The sequence below is a fragment of the Xiphophorus hellerii genome, chromosome 7 (assembly GCF_003331165.1).
Source record: "Xiphophorus hellerii strain 12219 chromosome 7, Xiphophorus_hellerii-4.1, whole genome shotgun sequence".
Classification (NCBI taxonomy): Eukaryota; Metazoa; Chordata; class Actinopteri; order Cyprinodontiformes; family Poeciliidae; genus Xiphophorus; species Xiphophorus hellerii.
In genome coordinates, this window is record NC_045678.1 from 31,472,815 (window position 1) to 31,496,867 (window position 24,053).

At 45.3% G+C, this 24,053-nt stretch overlaps 1 protein-coding gene across 6 annotated transcripts; it reads right to left on the reverse strand.

The window, feature by feature from the left end:
- Positions 1-446: 446 nt before the first annotated feature.
- Positions 447-24,042, reverse strand: pms1 (PMS1 homolog 1, mismatch repair system component). 6 transcript variants are annotated; one of them, XM_032567468.1, is made up of 15 exons: positions 23,946-24,036; positions 23,369-23,457; positions 22,498-22,636; positions 22,238-22,420; positions 21,221-21,323; positions 20,985-21,148; positions 18,596-18,706; positions 15,311-15,433; positions 15,098-15,244; positions 14,388-15,025; positions 13,782-14,270; positions 13,582-13,709; positions 11,177-11,325; positions 9,479-9,743; positions 447-1,465 (listed from the first exon to the last, which is right to left on the reverse strand). In XM_032567468.1, exons 3-14 carry the CDS (start codon positions 22,627-22,629, stop codon positions 9,513-9,515), a joined length of 2,598 nt encoding a protein of 865 aa, XP_032423359.1. In that variant the 5' UTR covers positions 22,630-22,636; positions 23,369-23,457; positions 23,946-24,036; the 3' UTR covers positions 447-1,465; positions 9,479-9,512. The 6 variants fall into 6 exon arrangements, with proteins under 6 accessions (XP_032423359.1, XP_032423357.1, XP_032423360.1 ...); XM_032567466.1 differs by lacking the exon at positions 447-1,465 and having other exon boundaries at positions 9,346-9,743; positions 22,498-22,631; positions 23,416-23,457; XM_032567469.1 differs by lacking the exon at positions 447-1,465 and having other exon boundaries at positions 9,346-9,743; positions 11,177-11,322.
- Positions 24,043-24,053: the final 11 nt, after the last annotated feature.

Here is a 24,053-nt window from a genome sequence, read left to right on the forward strand (position 1 = left end):
ATAGACGATGCTGCTGCAGCCAGACAGACGATGCTGCTGCAGCCAGACAGACGATGCTGCTGCAGCCAGACAGATGATGCTGCTGCAGCTGAGCTGCTGCAGCAGCAAAAACCCCCAAAACAAAAAACAAAAAAACCACCATAATGGGCTCAGCTGCAGCAGATTTACTGTTTCTGCAGGTCAACATGTTTATTTTCACATCAAGTTTTAGGAATTAGCAAAATAAAACTCTGGACAAAACTTGACTATTGAGTTTGATCTAATGTGGGTCCAAACCGGGTCATCAACAGAACCAGGATCAAACACAGCAGCTAATCTACAGCAGAAAATGTACAGAGTCAAAGTTCTGCAATGGCCTAGTTAAAGTCTGGAGTTCCACTTTATTGAAATGCAGCAGTGGGACCTTTAGGAAGCTGAAGCAACGAAAACAGTTTTTCAATCAAAGATTCTCCATTTTCAACATTTATTTCTTCTTTTGTTTCTGCAGACAGAATAATATTCATACAGTCGGCATGATGACGTTTAAATGCCTCCATCAATAATTACAAATAATGATGAAGCCTTTACTTTCCAAGACAAAAACAGAAGGCAATAATATTGATTAAAATGTGATTACAGGAAGTAGGAACGTCGTTTGTAAAGTTATGTAAAGTTAACAGCAAAGATTTGGATTATTTAGCCTGTTAAAAAAACATCTTCAGTCAGATTTTAACCATGTTATTCATTTATTTATGAATGTCACAGATTCAAGCTAAATATTTAGCAAATATGCTAGTTCACGTCCCGATAACCGGAAATGGACTACCAAAATAAAAGCTTGCTCTTGCGAACCTCTGCTGGCGCGACTGATTCTCTTCAGTTGTTGTTCGTGTCGTCATCGTTTATTTTTTCTTCATCATATGCTAACAGTTCAGCTTAAAACAAGCGATGAGATGGGCAGTGTAAATACACTAGCAACAGCTCGGAAAGGGTTCGGAAGATCCAGCTTTTATTTTGATAGTCCACTTCCGGTCATCGGCATGTGAATTAGCATATCTGAGCTGGCTTAATATTTAATTTGCAAACTAAATATTTATCTTGCTAGCTAAGTATTTGGCTTCAATCTAAATATTTAGTGTGCCAATTAAATATTTATGAATATTGGTGAAAGTATGACAAAAGAAGGCATTTCCGGCCGGTGAATCGCCGGCGCTGCGTTTCCTGTTTCCGGCCGGTGAATCGCCAGCCTGGTGAAGCGTCTGGTTGATCCTGAGCTGCAGCAGCTTGTTGTCTGCAGCAGACAGCAGCTGCTGGTAAACATTTTCACTGAGCGTCGTTACATCTGTCATGAGTTGGACCCTGGAGGACCGTCTCCGCCAGCAACATTCCACCTCTGACAGGTGAGGAAGTCCGAATGAGAAGAAGGATGTTAGGGGGTGAGGGAGTATTCCAAGGCAGCTGGAGACCCCGTTATTGGACCGGATTCCTGTTGTGTAAAGTTAATAGAAATTTAAACTACGGAGCAGGCATTGTTTTTTTAAGTTCTCTGATAAATTAACATCATCGTACCATCATGATGTACGATGATCAGGGAACATTCGCTTCAATTTGATGATGATATAAAGACGGTACTTTGGGTTTATTGATCCAAAGGACCAGAAATAGAAATTCAGACACCAACAAACAACGTCTGGATTATCTAAAGATTAACTTTGAAAAGCATGAAGGGCTGCTGAAGACAAGATGGCTTCCTCAGATTCTCCGTTTTGCCCTTTCTGCTTTTGCAGGGTCACACATTGAGCTTTACTAGTTTTAGAACCCAATTATTTTGCTTCAACTTAAATATTTAGCTAGCCCTGAACTAACTAAATATTTAGCTAGCCCTGAACTAACTAAATATTTAGCTAGCCCTGAACTAACTAAATATTTAGCTAGCCCTGAACTAACTAAATATTTAGCTAGCCCTGAACTAACTAAATATTTAGCTAGCCCTGAACTAACTAAATATTTAGCTTGCTCGTCACTCCAGATGCGTTGCCCCAATCCTCCACATGACCCTGAAGAGACGCATCAGCCTCCCCAACCTCATAACATCCTAGTCTTCAGCATCTCCTGACCCTACCTCAGCAACCGCCTCCATGGCAACGGATTCACCTTCCTCTCACTCTGTCCGTTCTCTGAAGGACAACACGCTCCCCACTCAATCTTCACAAAGCAGATGCAGAGTGGACTTCCCTTCGTTTTCCAGAACTTCCTTCAGGTCAACCAAAGTCCTGGATTCCTCTCACACCAGAATTTTTGGTTCTGCAACCACAAAAGCTGCAGACCTTCTGGCCGCTCAATGCCGTCGTTAAGAGGCTGTGAAGCCACCAATCTTTCCTGGTCAGATGAGTGTCTACCAGAGGATCCACTGGTTGCCACTGTGCCGGCCCACCGCTCCTGAACATGACCCATTCAGGTCACATGTCCCCAATGAAAGAAAATGTGTTTTTCCTCTTTCCTTTGTAGGATCATCAAGGTTTTCTTTGTCATTTCCTTCCTGATTTGCATTTTCCAGGATTAACAACAGCAAACCACAGATGCCATCTGCCTCTTGAGGTTAGTTTCTGTCCAAAAGCCAGAGTATCTTGATCAGCCCAGAACTCATTATGGCACCTCTGGAATGAGAGCAGGCATGCTCCAGCGCTGCGAGCGGCACACGGCGCCAGCTCGCACTCATAACTCTCTTCCTCCCATTAGTGCCAGCTGCCCGGCCCTCGGGTTTTGACAGATATAGTTGTTACATTATCCCTGGCTGCAATACGCGCTTCACAGATTTGTGCTGTAATTTCAACCACAAAGTTAAGCAAATCCCTAACAGCGTGCTAATTTATAGCCGTGCTGCTTCCTGAAGACATCAGTCTGGCATGTCAACTGTTTTCCAGTACTGCTCGAGGTTTTCAGAGATGTTTGAAAAACAAAAGGTGGCATTTCATCTTTCTTTAAAAGGACAGAGTCAAAAGTAAATTACCCCTCAACCCAACCATGTGCAGTAACTGGCACAGAGTCAGTAACGTCTCTGCAGGAACTCTGACCCATGCTGCTTTGATGAATCACTCGAGGTTGGCAGCATTCGGTGTTGGGCCTACTGGACAGCTTTGGGTCAGTTTCCTGCTGTGTAACCAGTGAGTTTGAATTTTAAGCCATGAAATGGTGGTTTCTGGTCCATCAGTTGGGCTGTTGAAGACTCCAGCTACACAAGAACTTACCAACATGTTTCGGCTTGTGGCCTTCATCTGGACTTTGATGCGAGCCAAAATGCAAAGGTCATTCATGTTGCTGGAGTCTTCAGCTCACCAGATGTTTGATCCACTTCACCTTTAGAGACGGTGAAGTGGCATTTGATTCAAATCCAGAAAAGTTTCTGACAGTCATCCATGTCCTAAAGCAGCAAAGAAAACCGTCACCTTCGAGGGAATCGTTGAGATGTTTTTGGTAAATGTGAGATGAGTCGTTTGGATCATCAATGGTTCTGGTGTTGGAACTCTTACAGGGAGGCCATTTTTACCGAGTCTCTCATCTTTGTTGCCGACTCATGATCTTAACTGATGGCGTGACGCCTGCAGAGCTGAATGCCTCGTTTTCGGTGCGGTTCAGGATGCCGTTTTATAGTCCAGCGTATTCAGGACACTGTTTGATTCTAACTGGGCAGGTGGGGTTAAACCCAAACGCCTACAAATACGACCACAAACTAGCAGCAATTTTCTGCCTCCCGATCACTGGAGGGTGTTGCGTGACACCAGTAGCTCCACCTAACCGTACTGTATCATTCTTGGACCCTGGAGAGAGCTACGGTACGGCTTCAGTAACAAACCAAACCCAATGCTCAGTGGAAACGTTCTTCTGGACCTGGTTGAGTAATTTAGTCATTTCTGTAAGTTTTCTCTGTTGTGGTTGCTGTTCCCTCTTATTCTTGTATTTATTTTAGATCAGGACTTGAAGTGCTGCTTTCTGAGGCCATCTGGCCTACTTCCTGTTGTCAGACAGGTTATAGTTGAGTCACTAGCAGCTCAAGTCAGCGTTGGGCCGAGGGGTGGGGCTAACGACCGGGCCCTTTATACCCGAATAATAAAGCTCCAGATAATATAACTTTACAACACAGACATCTCTGCCACAGCAGGGGCTACAAGCTTCACTGCCACAGAGAGCAGCTGCCATTCTGAAATCCATCAAACAGACATGAAGAACAACAAACCAAGAGAACAGAAACATCAGGCTGCTGGTCACTAATGATGAAACGACACAAATTCAAATCCGTTCAGCACCGCGGATAGAATCGGATCATTTTGACACTTTATGAATTTCAACTCAGAGCCTGGAGCAGCTAGCAACTGAAGCTAGGTTTATTGTTGACGCGTTGAAACGGATACGCAGCGGCGCGTGAATCTTTGTAACTCGGCGCGGCGTGATAGAGGCTTGGATCATTGAAGTCCGATTCTGCCTCCCATCCGGGCCCGGCCCGGGGGCCCACCGCCCTCCCAGCCCCCCCTGAAGCTCCGGCCCTGAGTCGGGTGATTTCTTGGGTCTACTGGTTGGGCAGTGATCCGACCTCGTTTCCTCTGCAGGTTGGTTTCTACTCGTTTTCTTCGTTTGATGATCTGAAACCCTTTAATTGTGACACAAACAGAAGAAACGTGTTTGTGCAGAACTAAAGTGTTGAGAGTCACTTGGATGAGAGGGATACAAACAGCAGGGAAGGTTTTTGCTTATCATCACTACATATGGATACTGAATCCCACCGCAGGGAGCAGTGCAATCGGATCGCCTCAGCTTATGATAATATTATAGTTGGTGCTGTGAAAGGTCAAACCGCAGCACATGTCAGGCTTTATGCTGAGAGAACTCCCAGATGGCCTCCGCATTGCAGGACCGAGGCTCTGCAAATGCTTCTGGGAAAAACACGGTGAGGACCTGTGCCTCTAGTTTGACCCGTTTCTCTCTGCGCTCGTTTGAGGCTCTTCGCCGGCGGATACTTGCTGCTCAGAAATACGTGCAGCAGCAAAAATCTGGTTTGCCTTGGGCCTCCAAGGAACGTATCAGAGTAATTAGGGAGGATTAGGTGATGATCATCTTTTTACCATGTGACCAGGCTGTTTAAAAGGTCAGCAGCGGTTCGTTTTGCCAGCTGTCTCCTGAAAACACCTGTTTTAATGCAGTTTCTGCCGTCGGAATGAGGGATTTGCTCATGATTTCTCCCACAGGAGGGATGGTAGGAAAGGAGCAGTTTTGGAAAGCATGCAGAATGTTTCACTTCTTCATTTCACACACGTCATCGAGACAGGTTTCTGCTCTCCTGTTACTACCTTAATGTGCAGAGCCACAGGTCCCCGTCAGCAGCTGGGCCACTTATACAGCCGTCTCAGAACCCAGGAGTAACCATAGACTTTAACAGACTCATCAAATTTGAAATAAAATCACATGAACTATATTTAACGCCTTTCCCGCTCTATTTTTGGATCTGTTGGAAGAAGCGGTCGTACGGGGTACCGAGGACTCGGACCACCTGCTTCTGTTTAGAAACATGAAACTAGACGGACAGAACAAGATTGGGGAGTAGATAAAGACACCTGAGTCAGCTAAATATAGACTCTGCAGGTTAGACCCGCTTTTCCCTTCAGATCCTCCTTCATGGCACCGATTCAACAAGGTGTCAGAAACTTTCCCCAGAGAGGTTCTGGAGACCAGTTGGGTTCAGCAAACTCATTGTTCCAGAAACCAGTTGGAGACACGGAGCATCATCCTGCAGGAAGGAACCAATCAGAAGACGGAGATGAGCACCAGCACTCAGGTGGGCTGTGGAGGTCAAATGATGCTAAACCGTTTCCACGGCGATGCTTCAGTCACTTCCTCCCGATTTGTCTCCATTTGCTGATCCTGTGCGGTTCCTTCCTGTTTAGGCAGTACAAACCGGACTTGATTGGCAGCAGACTGCATATTGGTTTAGTTCTTTGGTAACTAAAGATTTAGTTTTAAGCTAAATATTTAGTTTGTAAATTAGTTTCAACATCAAACAAAATATTTTGTACAAAGCTAAATATTTACAGAGCTAGCTAGTTGGAGCAAAGACTTTCCATAGCAAGCTAAATGTTTAATGTCAAATTAAATACTGTGAAGCTAAAATGTTTAGCTTCAAACTAATTTTTTTGTTTAGTGAGTTGAACATTTAGTTTCAAGCAAAGCTCATAGTTTGAAAACTAAATATCTTGCTAACTAGTCTTGGGTTAATTAAGCAAGCTAAATATTTAATGTCAAACCAAATATACTGTTTGTAAGATAAATATTTAGCTTGAAACTGACATTTGTGAATGAATGAATTACATGGTGAAAATCTGACTTTGAAAAACATTTTTCCTCTTATATCAGGCTAATTACTGAAATTATTGCTGTTAATTTCTGACTCAAACTTTTCATCATTGACTGTATTTTTTCTGAATCTGGGCTGTAAACATATCAGGCTGCTTCCCGTCGGCCAGCAGCGAGGCTGGATTTATCTGCTGAGGATTAACGGTGGAAAGTACAGCTTGCTGCTTGAGCGTCTTATAAAACGAATCTGTAAAACTGTACCATACCCGTTATTCCTGAGCTGTCAGGGCCTGACACATACCTGACACCGCTCGACATCCGTCCGTGTCAGGCGCCCGCGCTTTTCGTCAGGGGGTCTCCTCGGAGGAAGCCCTCCTCTTCATCACTGTCATCCCTGCGTCCCAGAGGAGCGGCGCCGAGCCGGACGGGTTTTTTCTGATGCCTCGTCGCAAACAAACGCTGCAGCGTTCTGTAAACAGACCTGGAGGGGACGGCGGCTCGGCCCGGTCCAGGAGCTCCCAGTGACCGGCCATCAATCACATCACTGCTCCCAGATGTGGCTGTCAGCTGTGGGGTCAGCGTGGCGATTCCTCATCCGTAAGTGGAAAAGCAAGCGCAGCGCAGACGGAAAGGATAAATTACAGGCGAGGTGAAGACAGGCAGTGCTCAGCAGCTGGCCATCTGGCCATCTGGCCCTCGGGCCCCAACTGGTTGATTTTATTGCTTTTCATTGCTTCCCGATTGTCCAGGAGGGATTCAGCGAACCGCCTGTCAATCCTCGTCCTGCAGGTTGGTTTACAGATTACAGCTCCAAACGTAAAGACGAGTCAAACTATCCTCACCAGGAACTAAGTACACCCTCAGTCCGACCAAAACCAAACATGTGAGATAAACAAACCAGACTGAAGAGAAGCAAAGTAACATTAGATCACAGCAGGGAGTCCAAACTTTCTACTGGCTTATGTAGCAACTAGTTGCCTTCACTTCAGTTACTTAAAGAAAAAATTTACTTTTAAGAATATTTTTAGCAAGTTAATTTCATCATGAAGCGTCGCTACTCTTACTCCAGTTAAATTTGTGGATTTTATATCCATTGTGAGAAACTTAGGGTACTTAGGGTACCCTACCCTAACCCTACTACAATATTTTTTGTTCATTGTTATATTTATCCATCCATCCATCCATCCATCTTCTTCCGCTTATCCGAGGTCGGGTCGCGGGGGTAGCAGCTTCAGAAGGGAGGCCCAGACTTCCCTCTCCCCAGCCACTTCTTCTAGCTCCTCCGGGGGAATCCCGAGGCGTTCCCAGGCCAGCCGAGAGACATAGTCCCTCCAGCGTGTCCTGGGTCTTCCCCGGGGCCTCCTCCCGGTGGGACGTGCCCGGAACACCTCACCAGGGAGGCGTCTAGGAGGCATCCTGACCAGATGCCCGAGCCACCTCAACTGGCTCCTCTCGATGTGAAGGAGCAGCGGCTCTACTCTGAGTCCCTCCCGGATGACTGAGCTTCTCACCCTATCTCTAAGGGAGAGCCCAGCCACCCTACGGAGAAAACCCATTTCGGCCGCTTGTATCCGCGATCTCGTTCTTTCGGTCATGACCCAAAGCTCATGACCATAGATGAGGGTGGGAACGTAGATCGACCGGTAAATCGAGAGCCTCGCTTTTTGGCTCAGCTCTCTCTTCACCACGACGGACCGGTACAGCGCCCGCTTGACAGCAGACGCTGCGCCAATCCGCCTGTCGATCTCCCGCTCCCTTCTTCCCCCATTCGTGAACAAGATCCCGAGATACTTAAACTCCTCCACTTGGGGCAGGACACCCCCCCTGACCCGGAGAAGGCACTCTACCCTTTTCCGGCTCAAGACCATGGCCTCGGATTTGGAGGCACTGATCCTCATCCCGGCCGCGTCACACTCGGCTGCGAACCGCTCCAGCGAGAGCTGCAGATCACGATCTGATGAAGCCAAAAGGACCACATCGTCTGCAAAAAGCAGAGATGAGATCCTAAGGCCACCAAATCGGATCCCCTCAACACCTTGGCTGCGCCTAGAAATTCTGTCCATGAAAGTGATGAACAGAATCGGTGACAAAGGGCAGCCCTGGCGGAGTCCAACTCTCACCGGAAACGAGCCCGACTTACTGCCGGCAATGCGGACCAGACTCTGACACCGGTCATACAGGGACCTGACAGCCCGTATCAAAGGGCCCGGTACCCCATACTCCCGGAGAACCCCCCACAGGGCTCCCCGAGGGACACGGTCGAACGCCTTCTCCAGGTCCACAAAACACATGTAGACTGGTTGGGCGAACTCCCATGCACCCTCCAGGACCCTGCCGAGGGTGTAGAGCTGGTCCAGCGTTCCACGACCAGGACGAAAACCACACTGCTCTTCCTGAATCCGAGGTTCGACTATCCGACGGACCCTCCTCTCCAGGACCCCTGAATAGACCTTGCCAGGGAGGCTTAAGAGTGTGACCCCTCTATAATTGGAGCACACCCTCCGGTCCCCCTTTTTGAACAGGGGGACCACCACCCCAGTCTGCCAATCCAGGGGAACTGCCCCCGATGTCCATGCGACATTGCAGAGTCGCGTCAACCAACACAACCCTACAACATCCAGAGCCTTAAGAAACTCCGGGCGGATCTCATCCACCCCCGGGGCCCTGCCACCGAGGAGCTTTTTAACCACCTCGGCGACCTCGTCCCCAGAGATTGGAGAGCCTAACCCAGAGTCCCCAGGCTCCGCTTCCTCAGTGGAAGGCATGTTGGTGGGATTGAGGAGGTCTTCGAAGTACTCTGCCCACCGGCCCACAACGTCCCGAGTAGAGGTCAGCAGCACACCATCCCCACTATAAACAGTGTTGGTGCTGCACCGCTTCCCCCCCCTGAGACGCCGGATGGTGGACCAGTTTTTTACATGATATTTATATCATGTAAAAAACTCTGAACTGCTTTATTGTTGAAATATTCTGTAAACTTGACTTAGCTACCAAATGTGTGTCCAGATTAAACCAAATAAATTATTGTTGTTGAGCTTATATGTCTGTTTATTCCATAATTTAACAACAAAATGATTTTTTTCAGTGGAAAATGTTTGTTATTAATCCCAGAGTGGTTCTGAGAACAGACCAGCTGGTCCGTTTGGACTCCGCTCACCGTTGAGCCACTTCGTCTCCAGAGTTCGGCTTCGTTAGACGACCGCCAGCGAACCGGAGGTGTGTGTGTTGCTCAGCGGTGTGAGTCCAGCCCGGGCCTCCTGCTGTGTGGACGGGACGTCGGCCAGGTGGTGCAGGAAGAGTCGCCCGTGGATGCAGGTCCGGTCGGCTCCGCCCAGCCGCCTCTCCGTCCGCTCCAGCAGCTCCTCCACCTCTTCACCACATAAATCTGAAGGCAGCTGGCGGGCGAGCCGGACCGCCTCGGCCTGAACACAAAACATCCAGATCTAGTTCACCTAGATCAGCGCTGCTGACGCTCAGAGCTTCATAAGGAGGAAAAGACAATAAACAAAACAGCTCCAGTCCTACGGTTCAAATCACTTAGGAATGACATCAATACTTCCTACAAGTCTGAACCAGAAGTGATCAGCGCCATCTTGGTGACCCATGAAAGATGGCTGCTGCTGTTGAGTCGGAGAATGGAAGCGTGTCAGACGATGAAGACAAGCCGCCTCTGATCTCACGTTCAGTTCTTGGTGAGCAGGAAGAGCTTCATGGACTGAACATCAGCGATTAAACGGCTTTGTAAAAGACGTGAACTCTTCATGAGAACGACGAGGTTCTGGTGGCGGCAGAGTGAGAGCATGTAGCAACAAACGCGTAGGCTACATGTCGGCCCAGCTGGCAGATAAAAGCTACATTAGCTAAGCTAATGTAGCTGGTTCAGCAGTAAATACAGTAAATATCACTGATGTTCATCTTAGTAACCCAGTTATAATATATTTACATTGTTTACAAGTTAGAAGGTGAAGGCATTAGTTCTAACCCTGTGGGTTTTTTACTGTTGTCATAGCAACTCCATAACAACTGCCTACCAAGATGGCTGCCAGTTACAAAGTTCCTGGAAGTGTGACATCACATGAGAACTGTGTAAACTCAGCAGGAATGACTTATCTTGTTAGAAATATTTATTTTTAGAAGCTTAAATCTTTTGTTCTATTTTCCATCAAAGCTGTGAGTTTCTGTGTCGTAAAGTCGTCTGTGAACTCTGACCTCTAGTGAGATTAAACAATGACTAACTACATGCTGGAGGTTTTCTCAGCTGGCCAGGATTCCTTCAAACAAACGGGAAAAATAATAAATCGAACATGTTAGACAATGTTTTCTTTCAGCCCGACATAAATAATGATTTTATTTTAGATGTTACAGATGCAGTTAGTCGGCGCGGGGCGCAGCGCATCTGCCTGCCGGTGGTCAAAGTTCTGCCACTCACCCCAACAAAGTGAAAACTATTCCTGACTGTACCAGTAGTGTTGTTGTTTTCTTTCCTCTGATGTCTTCAGCTTTTCTTTAGAGCGGCCTGCTCTCATGTTATTAATCTGTTATTAATTTTAAACACAAACCTTTGGTAATATAACAGTAACAGTGTAATAATGCAAGTTCATTCAGCCCATAATAATAAGAAAACTTTCTAAAGAACATTTAACACTGGAATCAGGAAACATTGTAAATATCCAAAATAAAACAAAACAAAACAGTAATTAAAATGGATGACGAAGTTTCTGTAACCACACAGGCAGCAGGAAGTGCAGACCAGCTACTTCCTGCTGCTAAACGCTGTTCATCTCTCTGACGGCTGTTGGAAATGATTTTGCTCATTTTGATGTGTCGTGTGATGAGTTGTGACCGGAGGGTTTACCTTCAGGTAGTTGGTGACTTTAAGCGGCCGGCTCTGCGGCACCGTGGCGCCCTTCCTCTGGAGGACGGCGGTCAGAACCTCCTTCAGGTCCTCCAGGCCCAGGAAAGGCACGCAGTCCGCCACGGCCGTCGCTTCCAGATGGCGCTCTGCTGACAGCCGGCCGGCCAAAGCAAGCACAAAACAAGGATTAATACACTCCAGACGCTGCTACTATCTCCAGGAAGGAATAATAAATAAACACGGAGCTTTACGGCCGAGCCGCGGCCCAAGGGCAACAGACCGCGGGCCAAATGGAGTGTTAAATGACTAATAGAAGCCCCAGCAGACTGGAAGGAAGCTGTCGAGTAGCCTGGAAGAATGATGGGCCGCAGTTTATGAGGAAATACTGTAAATCATCCACAATTTTGATTCTGATTTAATAACCTGCAGATTCAGAGGCAAAAAACGAAATGCCTCAGCTGGTTGGCTGCCAGAGGAACGCAGCAAAAGACAATCAGTAAAGTGTTTCTGTCCACTTTATTACCTAAATGGATCAGCAGACATGAAATAAGGTTAAACTAACTCAACAGTAACTCTTCAGACACATACAGGAGATTCTTTTAAGTTAATTCCCGATTTGCTGATTTTTTCCACTTATGCAAAAAATCTTGCTTTCTATTTTTTTAAATTTATGCAGCTTTGAAAACATGAACTATGAGCAGAAGTTAAAACTAAGAATTAACCTGGAAATGGAAAACACATTTTATACTCAAGTTAGGCAATAATCTAAATATTCTCCAGAAGATAAAGATAAATACTGATGGACATCATGGAGAACGAAACGCTGGAAACATTACATATGTTTGGATGCAATTAATGATTATTTTAGAAATCCATGTTTCTGATCATTAGTCGGATTAACAAATTCTACTGATTTTTCATTCACCCTAATATACATTGAAAGATGGCAATACACTAATAATTCAATTTCTCAAGGTGCCGCAATGGCCTAGTCAAAGTCCAGTCCTGTGGTGGAACCTGCAGAGAGCTGAAGCAGAACCAGCAATGAACCGAATGTTTCCAGCAACGTTCCAACATGAAGCTCTGATGTTAGCCGCTGCAAGCAGCAGCAGCCCGCTACGCTAACCGAACAGCTAGCTATGCTAACTCTAAAGCATTAGCTATACACATTATGGTTAGCTCTGCTAACGCTAAAGCACTGCACTGACATGGTATTTACCTAATAGTTAAAGCGCTACACTAACATCAAGCTAATGGTAAAATGCACCATGTTAGTTCCCATCAGTCTGTGTGCTAATCTACTAACAGCACAGCTAATTCTCCATTTAGCACATTTCTGAATTTACTCGGCTGATTGATAAACTTTCAGTAGAATAAAGTTTTAGTTTTCTTTATTGACTTAATATTTCTTTGGAGACAAAGAAATATGTTTTTGGGCCGACGTGTCGCATCGTCTTTTTGTTCCAGGGAACCAGGAAGTCGGGATCAGTTGGTGAACGTTCCTCAGCTCAAACAGGCTGATAGGTGTGAAGGGAGCTGAGGATAAAACTCCACAGATCAAACCGTCGCTGCGGTTACGACTAAATTCTGGTTTTAATCCCATAAATGAAGCCGGACTGAAACTGGGCCGAAGGCGCCTGCAGCCGCATGAAGCATTCCAGGAATTCCTTAAAGGCCAACTTCTCCCTCATCACCTGCACACCGGGCTCCGGTCCCACCGGGAGGCCCGCTGCCGGGCCCGGGGCCAAGGTCAGCCGAGGTGAACCGCTCCAGCAACAACAACAAGCAACGAGCAACGAGCAAAGCAACTGATGAGGAAGAGCAGCTTCAGTCATTCAGGAGCTCCAGACAGGAAATACAAGGAGAAATACTTTAAAAATAAAAGATTCCTGGCAGCTGTAGTGATGACAAATACTTCTGCAGAATATATAAATATTTATTACTATTAAAAATAAAACAGAAGCTGATCCAAACCAGATACTGTCAATTTATAAAGGATTTCTGCAGAAGAAGAAATGAATGAAAAATGATAAATGGATAAATAAAAACATTTAGGAAACAGGACGAGTAATCCAGACATACAGACGTTTTATCCTCCATTTCTGTTCTCCGTACTCGTTTATGCTCTCAAATTTATTTTGTTAACTGTTGAACTGTGGAAAATGTAACAGAATAAAGTTAAAATGAGACTCTGTTACTTTAATTGATGAGAAATATTTCAGTTTTTATTAAATATTTCTGTGAAAACATCATTTATTGGACAGAAACACGAGTGAGAAAGTTTCTTGGAAGAAACAACACCCAGAAATAAGATCCAGACTTTAACCCAGAGCAGGAAGTGAAGTGTGATTGTTGCCATGGCAGCGGACAGAAAGCTGGAAGGGGGAAGGATTTTGGTGGCGTACCTGGACTGAGTTTGATTCTGAAGCCGTTGGCGACGAGTCGGGGGTCGGAGAAGAAGACGCTGCCGTCTGGCTCCGCCGCGCCTTTCTCCAAACTGCACAGCGTCTCGAACTCCGCGGCGCCCAGGTTCCTGGAAAACAGCAGGAGTTTACCGTCCGCCTCAAGAGTGTGGTTTCCCCGTCGCCGTGGGAACCAGAGCTACCTGTCGGTGAGCAGCAGCGGGTTCTGCAGGCGGGCGGCAGGAAGGATGTGATCCTGCTGGAGCCGCTGGAACAGCAAGGCTTCCTCCGCCCGGAAAGGGTTGAGCAGCATCAAACGCCGCCCGCCGCACAAAATCAGCCAGGCGTTCTGAGAGGCCAGCCGGCCCACCGGGCGGAGGCCCCGGGGCCCTGCTGCGCCGCTCTGGGCTGAAAGGCGCAGCAGCCGCTGGCGCAGCACTGCCATGCTGCAGGGCAGCGGCTGCCACGGCTTCAGGGGCGGAGCCTTCTTCTTCGTCTGGGGCTGGGCGGAGAAAAGCTCGTCCAGCAGCTGCTGGTTGGACAGAGGAGCTTTACGCTTCTGAGCCTGGAGCTTAGCGGCCCCCAGGGGCCGCTGCGGCCCCGGGGCCCCTGGGGTCCCCGGGGCCGCAGCGGCCGCCAGCCTGGTCCTCTGGTCATGGAGGTCCTGACTCTTCCTCGCCTTTTCCTCAAACCTGCAACAACAGAAGAAGAAGAACGATAAATCGTGCAAATGGATCATTTTAACTGATCAGCTGATTGATTGATTGATTAATTAATTGATTATTGTGACAGGCCTCAGCTGCTCTCACCTCTTCCTGCCTTCGTCTCCCAGGTTTTCCCAGCGGTTCTGGACGGCGGCGCTGACCTCCTGCAGGCTGGCGGCCGGTCGCTCCATCAGAACCTCGGACCGCGTCTCCTTCTCGAACAGCGAGACGGCGGACGGCGGTGCCTTCAGGGCGCGGCTCCTGATCATGTCGTACGCCGTCAGCGCGGCCCGTTTCTCCGTTATGGCGTTGCCTGACCTCTTGACCTCTGGGTCGGGCCGGTGGATGGCGACGGGCCGCAGTGGTTCTCCCGACGCCGGGTCGGTCAGCGCAGTGCCGCGGCTCCAGGCCTCGGCGGACACCTGCGGGTGCCGCGGCTCCTCTGGGCCGGGCTCGGCGCTCTGGGGTCGACTCCGGGTCACCTCATCGTCGCAGAGGGAGAAACAGGATTGGTTGACGATCCAGTCGTCCGCCATGGAGGAAGAGGAGCTGCAGCTGGAGGCCTGGCGCTGCAGGGCAGCTGATTGGCCGGCATCGTCATCGCTCACCTTCCTGCTCTCTGTATTCTGATCCGTCTCCACCCAACCAGCAGCAGGAGGAAGAGTTTCAGGGTCCGGCTGCTTTTCAGGACGAAAACCGTAAAGAGAAACCAGCAGAGCCTCGACGGCAGCCAGAACCGCCTCCTAAACACGGAGAAACAGGAAGTCAGAGCGAAGGAACCTGAACCCGATGAGCTGGGCTGGAGCCTCTGGTACCTTGTTATGAAGCAGAACCTGGATTTTATCAGGCGTCACATTTACATCCAGCGAAGAAGGACAAACTGTGATGTTCAGTAGGAGGACGGGGAACCGATGCCGAGCCGCATCGTCAGGATACTGAGCCGAGTGGTGCTGACGCAACAGCTGAGGAGAAGAAACGGGATAAATAACAGAAAGAAACAGAAAACACACAATCTGAATCCGTTTCACCTTCAGGATGTCCTTCTGCTGGACAGGACGCTTATTAATAAATATGAAGGTTTTATCAGCGGTAGAGGAGCTCGTTAAGGACAAATCAGCTCCGGGTTTGGGAAGAAAACCGTCCAGAACCATCTGAAGGAAAAACAACAACAATCACAGACATAAAGTACAGAAAACTGAACAGAAATCTCCATAAAAAAGTGCAACAACCCAAAAGTATTAATAATAACTTGGAAAATCAATAATACTACCATAATTTTCTCCACATTTTGTCATGCTCAAACCGCCCATCATCTTTTTTAGGGTTTTTTATTTACAATTATGTCTTTATTATTATCATGAATCCGACTTGTAACAAATTCATAAAGTGTATTGAGACACACAAATGTGTGGTAACAGTTTTTTTATTGATAATTCAACAGAATTAAAAGGGCGTTTAAGTATTGAATTGCGGTGCCATATCAGGTTTCACCACAGGGCGGCGGTGTAACCCGTGAGACGGTTTGGTGCAGCTGTTGCCATTTTTTGCCGTCCTCGCGTGAAGAAGTGCACAATCAGTTTTAATTTTGTTTAATTTCAGGTTGTTGACGTCCAAAAAGCACAAGAGTATGGTTCTCACTTAGTTTTTATCTTATAAATATTTGTTTTTGCATTCGGCAGTCTTATGTAGATGTTTTGAGAGTGAAATAACTCTTCTATAGTGTTAGCATTCCGGCGCTAGCAGGTTAGCTGTCCCGCTAGGTTTAGTAGCTAGCTGCTGTTAGCGGCCCGATACCTGCGTCACAGGCATACAGTTATGCATTTCAGACAGAAATAAAGACAGCCCATGAACAAAAATGTGCGAGTCATTTTATAAATCCTGTATTTTATGCAAAACTAGTTTGTTCAAGGGAGTGGCATAAGTAGGTCATCAATTTGTTTTTACCCACGTTTAAAATAAAAACGTCACCATATAATCGGTTATCTGAGACTTAAACAGGTTGACCACCCGTGGTTAAAAGTAGCCTTGGGGAATAGGAGAAAGGGCAGAAATGTCGCAGTTACAGCAAAATAACAGCAAGTACAAAATGCCACAAACTCGCTGCACAAAACAGAAGTCCTCCAGACCACTAAGGGGCGTCAGCCACCAGCTCATATGGGAGCAGACAATCAGGAAAGATGGGATGTCCAGAAGAAGGAAAATGTGCATTTATGCTTCATGTGTTTTACAATATTATAGAACAGCAGCATATTTATTTAGGTAATATTTATCCAATTCAAAAATACTTTATTGATCCCAAATGGATCAATAACTCCAGACTCCCCCTTGTGGCCTGGAGGGCCTCTGTTTAGAGGAGCAAGTCTTCAGTTACTTTTGCCATGTGTCATGTTTTGCTTCTGTTTGCAGCATTTTGTCTGATTGTTTGTTTTTATATTGTAGGTTTTTTCTTCCATTTGTGCGTTTGCAGATCATTCTGCTGTTCAGCCGCCGCAGGATACTTTTACTAAGTGTTTTATTTCTGAAGTTTGAATAGTCATCGTTTCTTCTTCTGTGCAGGCTCCCGATCCGATCTTCCAGCCAGAACCACTGGATCTGATGACTCAGCAGCTGCATGTAAAGGTCAGCCTGGTTCCTACGGAGGGCTATTAGTGGCTGCATTTTTCCACACGGCCTCATTATGAGCAGCAGAACCCGGTGGTGACATCCAGAACCGAGCCGCTGTTCCTGCTCATTACGCACGAACCGGACCTCTGGACCCCCAGAGCTCCTCAGCGGGGCAGCCAGAGCTGCCAGCGTCACATTTAGTTCCTCCTGATCAGCGGCCACAAAGGTCAAAGGTCGCTCTCATAACCGCAGCAAAACAACAACAACAGAGGGAGAGCGGGGGTGAAAGCGGCTGCTCCACATCTGTCAGCAGGTAGGAGCCTCGTGACGAGCGGCCGCGCAGAGGCCGGCATCGCCACGGCGACTCGATTAGCGTCAGGAAGCACTCAGCTTTCATCAGGAAGAGCTGCGGAGAAAAGGGCAGAGCGCGCTGAACCACCGCCAACCGGACGCACCGCGGATCAGCTGCTCAGGCGCCGCTGCTTCTCCTCTGGAGCAGCTGATTTACACACCGCCACACAAAGAGCCGTTTGAAAACATTCAGCGCACTTCGCTTCCCCTGAACTCATTAGTGCTAAATCTAAAGCACTAATTTATGTAAACTTTTCAGCTGAATAAAGTTCCATGTCTACCCAAAATGATACAAAACATAAGTTATGTATTTCTAAGCTCACTTATTTTAGTCTGACTAAAAGACAGAATTATTGGTTAAAGTAATTTCAGGTATTTTTTTATTAAAAAATGTCCTTCCAGAATATTCTTCTATATCTCCACCTGTGATGAAGCAGCAAATGATGTTTATTCTCTACCCAGAATGCATTGCTGTATTTCTACAGACTGCATTGCCAGCGTCACATTTAGTTCCTAAATGTGTAGATTTTAAACCGTCTAAAATCTACAGATGTTCTGGGTGCTGTTTTAAGTCCTATTGAGCTAACTGAGGCTAAATCAGCAACATATTTAGCAAAACTCAACAATTATAAAACCGAGTCCATGAGTGGCAGATCTGTTCTAAAAAAATCACTTCCTGAAACACAAACTGACAAATTTGACCCGGTGGAAGGCGCTATGCTAAGTTTTAGCACATGTGTCAATGACATATTTGGTTATGCTACATACAATGTTAGTAGCGCCATAGCTCCCCTTAAACACCATCATTGTGAAGTGATACAGAGTTAGCTTTTGCTAAGTACCATGGTGTTGTTAGCCTCCACTAAATACAATGTTGGTGTAGCGCTTTATCGTTAGCTTACCTTAAATACTATGTTGGTATATAGCTTTATCATGAGCTTCGCTAAATACCATGATGATGTAGCATTTAGCGTTTTATCATTAGCTTCCCTTAAATACCCAGTTGTTATAACATTTAGTGTTAGCATAATTAATGTTTCTGATAGTGCAGCTAACTCCTTAGTTACACCTCTAGCAGGCAGCCATGGCCTTCTGGTGTTTTGTGGGTTTTCTATGAAAATGGAGCCCCGAGTCACACGGCGATGGTTCAGAGGTCAGACCCTGTAGGCCTGAAACTTCTCAGACCTGAACCCGACTGAGTTGGAATCAACTCCAAACAGAAGATAAAAACGGATTTGGACCTGATCCCCAGCTGAATCCTCCAATATTCTTTTCATATTGATATTATTTGAGGTGCCATCTACTTTGGGTAAGATACTGACTACTAAATAAAATCGTTAAGCCTCTCCTTAACCAACCTCTGGCTGTTCTTGGTGGACGGGCAGCAGGTTAGCGACAGTACTAGCTCCTAGCGTAGCAACCAGGGCGCTCCTGTGGTCCGCCGCTCTGGCCTTCTGCCAAACCACCACCTGCAGAACAAAACGCCTCCATGAGTCCCCGTCCCTTCAGCAGCAGCGGCTAGCAGATATCCTGGTAAAAGGTTGCAGGACATGTCTGATATTTTACAGTTTGGCTCGTGAAACGGATCCTGCAGTAAACAGTTCCTGAAAAGGCCGTGAAGCGTAACACAAGCAGAGCTGGAGAGAACCGATAGCAACGGCAGCAGCATGACTGGACAGCCTGTGCTCCGTTACAATCTCAAGCTGCTTTCCACGAGAGCTGCACGGCTGCTGGATGCAAACTCACTGACCTGCAGCAAAACACGCTGCTGCACCCTGAGGCTGAGCCCAGAGCTCCAGGAGGCTTTAATCTGGGCTTAAACCACTCAGATTAGGAGACAGATATGCTTAAAAGTTCAGGAAATCACAGAAAAACTCAAAATACTCAATTTAACCAGATAAACTGGCTTCTTGTTTTAAAGATTTATTCTTTTTGTTTGGATATTTAGGCTAAAACATGCAGGAAAAATTTCAGTTTCCTAAAATTTGATTCAACTGAAATGTTAAGATGTTTCCTAGGAACAGTAACCTCTGCAGCTGTAGCTCTGATCCATTAGATTTAAAATCAGCTGTGATCCCTTTAATCTGCACCAGAACATAAACGCAGAAAAACAATCAAACTTCACTGGTTAAGATCTTTTAGAAACACGTGAAATGATTCATTTATCTCTCAGATCCTCTGGAAGAAGTTTGTTGTGGAAAATAATCCAGAACCGAATCGTGATTAATCGTTTACTGAGGTAATCTTCAACTAATTTAGTAATCAATTAATCGTTAACATACAGATGCTAAAATAGGGAATTTGATGAAAGAACAACTGAAATTTAGCCAAAACTGGACAATAAATATGAACATTTTGAACTTAAGATAAAAATCTTCTTTGTGTGTAAATCTGTCCTCCTCTAGTGGCGATTTTAGCGTTTTGCACAGTTACTCTATTTTGAGCAATAAAATGTTATTTTGTCTTTTAAAGCAATTCTAATATTGTATAAAACCAGTTTAAGTGGTTAAATGAAAAATCAGCTGTAGAATTTTTAAAATCTGATTAATTGATTGTCAAAAGACCAGGCTAGAGTAATCCATTACATAAATAATCGTTAGTTTTAAACCTGATTGTTTTAACTGCGCTACCTGAATTTAAAGGTTTTAAAAAAAAACATAAATGTGGATTTTTATACCAAACTAATCCGATAATTTGAATAATTTTTATTTTGTTTCTATTAGATAAAATGAAGAATCAAAGTTTATTTAAGTCAGATTTGAATCTTATTTTCCATCCTGACGACATCATAAAATCATTTCTGCCATTATTCAGAATTTATTCACATATTATATTCAATGTTCAATGTCCACTTCAGAAGTGAATTTTAGTTGTTTGGATTCTGAAAAGATAATCTGGATTTTATAATCCTGGAAACATCAGGCTGAATGAAAGTAAGAAAAACTGGGATTATGGAGGCTTTTTAATTCTTTTAGCAAATAAATGAACTTATTTAAACAAAAAATATTTTTTTACTGAAACAAAACGAAAAATAAATCAAATTTAACAGATAAATATAACCCTGTTCAACATAGAAATTATTTATAAATATTATTATCAGGAGTAACTTCAGGTCCAGTTCTGACAGTTTTTGTTTCTCACAATACAGTTTGAATTTTATCTCATTTTTTAAATTTGGGAATCATTTTGAAGCTGTTCATGTTTCACATTTGTCACATATAATTTTAGATTTTACTTGTTTGTAATCTCTTTACCTGCAGTCTAAAGCAGGGGTTCCCAATGTGGGGGTCGGGACCCCAGGGAGGTCATGAGACACCAGGCAGGGGGACAAAATCTGATTTTCAGATTCATTATGATTTGGATGGTTAAAATAGGAAAACAAAATAAACTACATCATTAAATAATAAAATATAGAGTGACATAACAATAAGTGGGGGTCACCAATAGGGCTTTAGTTTTAATTTTTTATTTTTTGGGGTGAACAGTTTGGACATGAGGGTCCAACATGTCATTTCAGAACCACAGGAAAAGTTTCAGCAGCTGGAAATGCAACGAGGACACCTAGTGGTGGAGAATCTACATTACATAGACGACTGAATTAAACCAGAAGTGGAAACCGGGAGGCGTTCTGGGATCAAATAAACCTGAACCTAGAAAAACTAGGTTAGAAAAGGATGAGAGGAGACCAGATAAAAACGTTTTTAGGAACAGATGAAATGTTAACGGGTCAGACCAGCAGGTTCTGACCTTGTTGTGGGCCAGCGTGAGCCGCAGCTCCGGCTTTATGATGGCGAAGGCCATCAGCAGGTCCTGGACCTTCCTCACTTCCTCCTTACGCTTCCTGACGGAGGAGAAGAACTGCCGTCGCACCGGCAGCTTCCCGAACAGCTTCGCCACGCTCACCGACGTTCCTGCAGGAACACAGCAGGGCTCAAACCGCCATCAGAACGCCCCGCCCACCCCGGTAACCGCCGGCAACCTGCCTCCACCCAGGTGGGACGGCCTCTGAGAGACGATGCCCCCGCTGGAGTCCAGGGTGTACTGCGTGCTGACGTCCTCCTCCTCTGTTTTAGTGGTAACGGTGACCTGGACAGGAAACAGACTCTGAACTGTGATCAACAAACAACGTCAGCTTTTAATGTTCCAATTACAGATTTAACTTAGAAAAACTATAAAAACATATCAAGTCAGCCAATTTAAGCCTTCGAGGTGATCTCTTACGCTGTAGTCGATGTTCATCACATTTTTCACTAAATCTTTCTTAGATGATCAGATTTCAGCTTTTCAGTTCTATTTTAACTCCTTTCAGAATAAGAAGTTCTACGGCTACACCTCAGTTATGCAAATTAGCAGCTGCTGGCCACGCCCCCTGCATCAATGTTTACACTGTTTACACTTAAAAATGGCTGCCAACAGATGAGCTATTAAGTCATGTTTAATCTGCAACAAACAGGAGGAAAGACATTTTCATGTGCGAGTGTAAAGATGGCAACCAGTCAGCTGCAAAACGCCTGGTGGACCTAGCCCCGCCTTCAAGGCGCAGCTCCTCCCCCACTCAGAAATGGAAGGATTTAAAGAGACAGATGCCCAATTTCACAGCTTTAAATTTCAAAGTCAGATTTCTTTTAGATCATATTTAACATATGTAGCACTTTTATAACTGAAGGTAACATAGTTACTTTATTGTGCTATAAAATTATTTTGTGTGCTTCGAAAACACATAATACTTCCCCTTTGATAATTGGGAGGTTTTTTTCCTTTTCCAGACACTAAAAAATATTAACTTATTGTCAAAAAACGTCTGGATGGTTTTAAAGAGTTCAGACTGTTTCTAGAAGCAGCAGAGACTCAAATGGAAGAACAAAACTGTGTCGAAAGAGAATTTTCCACAATAGATGCCGTTCAAAACCAACAGATTTTCCTTTTTGCATTTGAAATGACCAGAAAACATTCAGAAAAGTTTTCTGAACCTCTAACGTTAAGTGTGGAAGGAGAGTCACCTCGGCCACGGCGCAGATGGAGCCAAGCGCCTCGCCCCTGAAGCCGTACGTTTCCAGGCGCTCCAGGTCTTCATGGCTGCTGATCTTGGAGGTGAAATGTCGGACGGCCATCACCGGAGCGTCCGCCGCTTTGATCCCACAGCCGTTGTCTCGAACTTCCGTCCGGTCCAGGCCGAAGTTCTCCTTCAAATGAGCGACACAGCAAGTGAAGCTGAAGGGAAAACCCAACAGGAAGTGAGACGAATGGTCTGTAAACGTACCAGCTTCACGTCGACGCTGGAGGCGCCAGCGTCCAGGGAGTTCTCCATCAGCTCCTTCACCACGCTCACCACAGACGTGACGACCTGCGAGCTGGACAGCAGCCGCACCGTGTCTGCAGGAAGCTGCTTCATCGCTGTGTTGGTAGGAAAACAGAGTCAGACTGCTGCATCCACGGTGCACAAAGCAGCGTTAATGCAGATCCTTCCTCACAGCAGCCATCACTGATCCCAACAAACTCAGTCTTCACATCCCTGCTGGTATTCCAGTTTTAAATAACATTTCAGTTTTTATTTTTCATTTACTGCAAGTAGTTTGTCTTTTTAATTCACAAATACACTACTTTATAAATTTAAAAAGAAAGTGCTTTCTTCTCAATTGGGTCAGATTTACTCTTAATCTTTTTTATTTACTTTTAACACTTTTTCCATCTTTTGTGTGACCCTGCATGTCGTCCGTCATTTGAATTTTCCCGATGTGGGACCATAAAGGATAATTCTAGTCTATTTTAAGAAACGTTTTGTCTTATTAAAACAATGGCATTCATATTGAACATGTTTCTGGGCTAAATTGAAGAAAAAATGTAAAAGATTGAATCTATTTTCAGGATTTGGGTTACTCTCTTTTAACTAAGCTTAATAAATGAATTAAAAGCAGATTTCAGTCTCTTTTTGAAACAAATACTTTGTGTTCTACATAACATTTTCCACAAAAAATGTTAATTTGTCATGTAGTATTTTTTTTTTTACCCCTCCAGGGGGTCTTTTTGTGGGCTCTAGTGTCCCTTAAGTGACAGTGGGCTGACAGGAAACAGGGAAGGAGAGGGGGGAAGACATGCGGCAAATATCGTCGGGTCCGGGAGTCGAACCCGCGATGGCCGCGTCGAGGACTCAAGGTCTCCAAATACAGGTCGCACTAACCGCTACGCCACCACAGCACGCCCAGTCATGTAGTATTTTTGCCTGCAAATTAAAAATAAAAAGTCTCAAAATGTATATGATTCTTGTAATACAAAAAAAATCAGTCCATGGACTACAAAGGGCCCCCGAGCCACACTTTGGACACCTCTGCTTTAATAGGTCAAATCGTAATTTGAAACTGCGACTGTATTTATTCAGGCTGTTTATCTAATATTCATATTTAAGTGATTACCTGATTGCATTTGAGTGTAACAAAAAAACTACTTATTACACCACTGTTGGATTAGCTGAGCTGAAAACGAATAAAAAGCGCACAAAACCGAAATTCTGGTTAATTCATAGGAAACTATGGAGAAATGACTTCAGGAATCTTATTTAACACTAAGGATTTAAGGTATACTGTCTATCATCGTAAAAATCCGCGTTCTCCATGAGACGTGCTACACCATCGCTAGCTCGTTCTGTGGGTAATTTAGCTTAACCACAAACCCACTAAACTCGTAACCTAACCGAACAACGACACAACTCACCGACTCTGCTGTCCGAGCCGCTTCCACCATATATAATCTCCCACAACAGGCACGAGCTACAAGAACAAAAACAACCTGGTTCCCGCCCCTAATGCTGTCTGCTGATTG